This window comes from Arachis ipaensis, chromosome B10, assembly GCF_000816755.2.
Source record: "Arachis ipaensis cultivar K30076 chromosome B10, Araip1.1, whole genome shotgun sequence".
Classification (NCBI taxonomy): Eukaryota; Viridiplantae; Streptophyta; class Magnoliopsida; order Fabales; family Fabaceae; genus Arachis; species Arachis ipaensis.
Window position 1 is genome coordinate 111,298,337 of NC_029794.2, and position 5,292 is coordinate 111,303,628.

The 5,292-nt window shown below is 38.1% G+C and overlaps 1 protein-coding gene across 1 annotated transcript; it reads left to right on the forward strand.

The window, feature by feature from the left end:
* On the forward strand, positions 348-5,082 carry LOC107622769 (eukaryotic translation initiation factor 3 subunit B). The gene is made up of 11 exons (XM_016324789.2): positions 348-617; positions 809-1,046; positions 1,321-1,467; positions 1,994-2,122; positions 2,261-2,389; positions 2,471-2,554; positions 2,636-2,760; positions 2,858-3,056; positions 3,160-3,692; positions 3,777-3,885; positions 4,499-5,082. Exons 1-11 carry the CDS (start codon positions 496-498, stop codon positions 4,835-4,837), a joined length of 2,154 nt encoding a protein of 717 aa, XP_016180275.1. The 5' UTR covers positions 348-495; the 3' UTR covers positions 4,838-5,082.

Below are 5,292 nucleotides of genomic sequence, written 5' to 3' on the forward strand. Positions count from 1 at the left end.
GTATAGTTTATTTTAATTATATTTAAGCATTATTTGGGCCGGGCCGAATAAAATTGTAGAAGAAAAAACCCAATAAAATATTGTGTTCTGTACCAATCTCATTCATTTTTGCGTCCTTACGTTTTATTGTTCCACCGCCCAGACCTAAACCTCTCTAGAGTCTCGGCTTCTCCCTCAGTCCCGCAGCTTACCCTATTTTCTGCTGTTACTGTTTCTTGGAGGAGCAACCAATTATGGCGGATGTCGCCGTGAGAGAGATTGTGTATAGTTTATTTTAATTATATTTAGCGAGCATTTGGGCCGGGCCGAATAAAATTGTAGAAGAAAAAACCCAATAAAATATTGTGTTCTGTACCAATCTCATTCATTTTTGCGTCCTTACGTTTTATTGTTCCACCGCCCAGACCTAAACCTCTCTAGAGTCTCGGCTTCTCCCTCAGTCCCGCAGCTTACCCTATTTTCTGCTGTTACTGTTTCTTGGAGGAGCAACCAATTATGGCGGATGTCGCCGTGATGAGAGAGATTGAGGCCACCGCCTCACGTCTTGGTGTAGATCTCTCCGCCATTGATCTCGACTCTATTCGCCTCCCTCCTGATGACGACCTCGGCATCCAAAGGTACCAACTTTTTACCTTTTCATAACTCCACCGAAGAAATTTATCTTGGATAGTTGTCCATCTTTTAATTTTACTGCCCCTTGTTCTTGGGCATCTATAATTAGGGTTTGAAGGATTTGTTTGATATTTATTGTTGCGTGAGAATATATTTGGGGCGGATTTCAATAAATGTTGATTTTTGATAATGACAGTGATGATGACGATGTTTACCAAGAGGAAAATCTCGAGTTTGATACTGGGTTTGGGAACATTATAGTGGTGGACAATCTACCCGTTGTTCCAAGGGAGAAGTTTGAGAAGCTTGAGGGTGTAATCAGAAAAATCTATAGCCAGATTGGTCTCATCAAGGAGGATGGACTCTGGATGCCCGTTGATCCACAAACTGAAAAAACTTTGGGTTATTGCTTCATTGAGTATAACACACCTCAGGTTATTATCTGCTAAACATATACTCTTGTTGAATAAGTAATTAGTAATAATATATTTTGCATGTTTAATACCTGTTAAGTTGTTATTCCCCCAATTAATGGAAAAGTAAAGAGATGGTTTGTAACAAAGTTACTTTCACTCTTGTTTGGAAAATTAATAACGGAAGAACAGGTTGGAGTTTTATTCATCTTTAAGGAAATTTTATTTTATATCTGTAATTATGTTATTATTATTAACCAATAATTATGTTTTATTGATTTGGTTGTCATGCTAGGAAGCTGAGCTTGCTAAAGAGAAGACCCATGGATATAAGTTGGATCGTGCACACATATTTTCTGTGAATATGTTTGATGACTTTGATAGATTCATGAAAGTTCCAGATGAGTGGGCTCCACCTGAAACTAGTCCATACACTCCTGGGGTAATAATTTGATCATTCTCTATGCCCTTTATGTGTGTGATATAGCAAGTAGAGTAATTGTGATCTGTCGTTTCTTTTCCCTTCAAGAAGTTTTGAAAAGTATGGAGATTCTTGTGATATTCTGTACGATTAATTTTTTTTTCCATTTAATCCCCTTGAATTTATTTGATATTTGAAGCTAAAAATATATGCTAAACCCAACTACTAACTAGAAATTTTGTATTTTTTACTTTGCTATATGTTATTTATTGCTTGGTTGTTTAAGTGTTATATTAAGAATATTTTCCCTTGTAGGTGTAGATTGTGTACAAATAAGGATACTAGTGCCTTTATTCCTTTATCTTGCATTACATTTTTTCCATCATTGTCCTTACACTAAACTCTCATATCATATGCATAGCTATGTTATGCTCTGTGGTTTAGATTGTACCATGCATTACTAACAGTACTCTTCAATCTTCAATTATAAATCTCCGATAAATAAATTCCTCTCCTTTTACAAGCCTTGCTATCTGATCTGTTGCAGGAAAATCTTCAACATTGGCTGACTGACTCAAAAGCCCGAGACCAGTTTGTGATTCGTGCTGGTTCAGATACTGAGGTGTTGTGGAATGATGCAAGACATTTGAAGCCTGATCCAGTTTATAAGCGTGCAGTGAGTAGTTTTCGGGACCTTTATTTCATTAATATGATAATATGATGTCGTAGTCAAAGTTTTTGCATGCTTCATCGCTTCTTTAAATTATCTTTGCTTTTAAGATTGTCTGTCGTTTAATGTATCTTTCATGTGCAGTTCTGGACTGAGAGTTTTGTGCAATGGTCCCCAATGGGTACATACCTAGCAACCATACATAGGCAAGGAGCAGCAGTTTGGGGAGGTGCCACAACATTCAATCGTCTCATGCGATATGCTCATCCCCAGGTAAATTTTGGCCCTTATCCATGCAATATTGTTTTATGAGCTATGTTCTTGTTACTTAGGCAATGAAGGTACCAACTGCAGGTTAAACTTATTGATTTTTCACCCGGTGAGAAGTATTTGGTAACCTATAGTAGCCATGAGCCAAGCAATCCTCGAGATGCAAATGTAAGAATTTCCTTGTTTTAGTATCTATTTTATTCTTACAGATTCTATGGCATTGTCTTACTAATCCAATTAACTTTCTAGAGGGTTGTGATAAATATATTTGATGTGAGAACTGGAAAAGTCATGAGAGATTTTAAGGGAAGTGCTGATGATTTTGCCATTGGAGGTGCTGGAGGTGTTGCAGGAGTGTCATGGCCCATTTTCAGGTAATTATTTGTTTTCCTGGCTTGGCTTGTGATGGTGATAGTAGTAATAATTACTATTGTTATCATTAACTTATTGGAATGATAATATTTCTTTTAGATGGGGTGGAGGAAAGGACGACAAGTACTTTGCAAGACTAGGGAAAAATATGATCTCTGTGTACGAGACAGATACATTCTCTCTTGTTGACAAGAAATCGTTAAAGGTTGAAAGTGTGATGGATTTCAGCTGGTCACCAACTGATCCCATCCTTGCACTTTTTGTTCCTGAATTGGGTGGTGGGAACCAGCCAGCTAGGGTAAGTTCATTTTGCTGATTTTCCTTTTTATGCATGCATGGAAAGCTTCTTTGGGTGTATGAAGCACTGTTATTTGATATCCTTTGTTGCATTCATTTTGTAGGTGAGTCTGGTTCAGATCCCCAGTAAAGAGGAACTCAGGCAGAAGAATCTTTTCAGTGTCAGTGATTGCAAGATGTATTGGCAAAGCAATGGAGAGTATCTAGCTGTTAAGGTTGATCGTTACACAAAAACCAAGAAAAGCACTTACACAGGCTTTGAGCTTTTCCGCATAAAAGAGCGAGATATACCCATTGAAGTGTTGGAGCTTGAAAATAAGAATGATAAGATTATTGCATTTGCCTGGGAGCCAAAGGGCCATAGGTTCGCTGTTATTCACGGTGATCACCCAAGGCCTGACATCAGTTTTTACTCGATGAAGACTGCTCAAAATACAGGTCGTGTTTCAAAGCTTACTACTCTCAAGGGAAAGCAAGCTAATGCCCTTTTCTGGTCACCCGCTGGTCGATTCATAATACTTGCTGGATTGAAAGGTCTGAATGGACAGCTTGAATTTTATAATGTGGATGAACTGGAAACCATGGCAACTGCTGAGCATTTTATGGCAACAGACATTGAATGGGATCCTACTGGGAGGTAATAGCATGAAGTGTAAAAATATAGAGTTCAAACATCTGCAATGTATTGTCCTGTTTCATCTACTAACATGTACTTCTGCAGGTATGTTGCAACCTCTGTAACTTCAGTTCATGAAATGGAAAATGGGTTCAACATATGGTCTTTCCATGGCAAACTTCTTTATCGTATTCTGAAGGATCATTTCTTCCAGGTATTGATTCCTTGTGTTGTCTTCAAGGTGTCTGTCTTGTGTTTATAAAACGTCATGAATAAAATGCAAATCCAATGCAACCATGGTGCACAGCAATTTAAGTGCTTATATTAATTCACTCACAAAAATGAAGTACATTGATTTTTATTTAGGAAGTACATGAAACTTTTCCGTGGTCCACTGTATTTATATTTGTTTTTTTCTTTTTAATATGTTGCTTCATAAAATACATGAGGTGGAATCTCATCTTATGTGGTTTGGACATGGGAGAAGGCTGGTAGAACATAATGAGAAGGGTGGATTAGATGTAAAGATAGACCATCGGGTAGATGTTGAAGAAGACAAAAAAGACTGTATGAAGTGATCAAGTAGGATCTCTGTGTGAACGATGTCACGGTAGACATGATACATAATAGGGTTTAATGACGTTATTTAATCCATGTAGTCAACCCATCTAGTGAGATAATGCATGGTTGTTCTTAAAATATATAAATACATAATTGTCAGGGCTAAAATATAAAAGACACTGTCATATTAGATTGTTGAATTAGTTCATTATGTCTACTGAGACTATTGTGCAATACTGAGCAATGATGTGCTCTCGTTATGGCAGTACTTGTGGAGGCCAAGGCCACCAACTCTGCTGAGCCCAGAGAAAGAGGAGGAGATTGCTAAGAACCTGAAGAAGTACAGCAAGAAGTACGAGGCGGAGGACCAAGACGTGTCCATGCTGTTGAGCGAGCAAGAAAGAGAAAAGAGGAAGGCCTTGAAAGATGAATGGGAGAGATGGGTAAATGAGTGGAAGAAGCAGCATGAGGAAGAGAAGTTGGAGAGACAGAAGCTCCGGGACGGAGAAGCAAGTGACGAAGAGGAGGAGTATGAGGCAAAGGAAGTTGAAATCGAAGAAGTTATTGATGTCAAGGAGGAGGTTGTTCCTTTGGATCATGAGTGATTCATTCTTTGAAATATATGGTATGTAACTCCCCGTCATAGTTGCTGCTTGGTTTCTTTCTTGAGAAAGGAAGGAGAGGAAAAATTTTCCCTGTTTTGATGGATCAAGAGTAGAATAATTTGATACTGTTTTAGTGTATTTTCTTTTTTGGTCTGGATATTGTTTAGCTGTATTAACTCATGGTGAGGAGCTTCACAGACTTCTTGGTCATCAAAATTCAATAGGCGACGTAGGCCCTTGTTTTCTAGCAGGTAGGGGTGCCAAAAGGCGGGTTGGGTTGGAGATTTGGGACCGCTAAACTTTAAAAAGCCCGCCACCACACCGTCTAATCCGTCGGTTTTGCCGTGGTGGGGCGGGCTTTTACGGCAGGTCAAATTTTTTTGGTATCAATAAAATCTTAAGTTTTGAATTAATAAGAATTTTATAATTATTTTTATAAATAAAATTTAAAATAT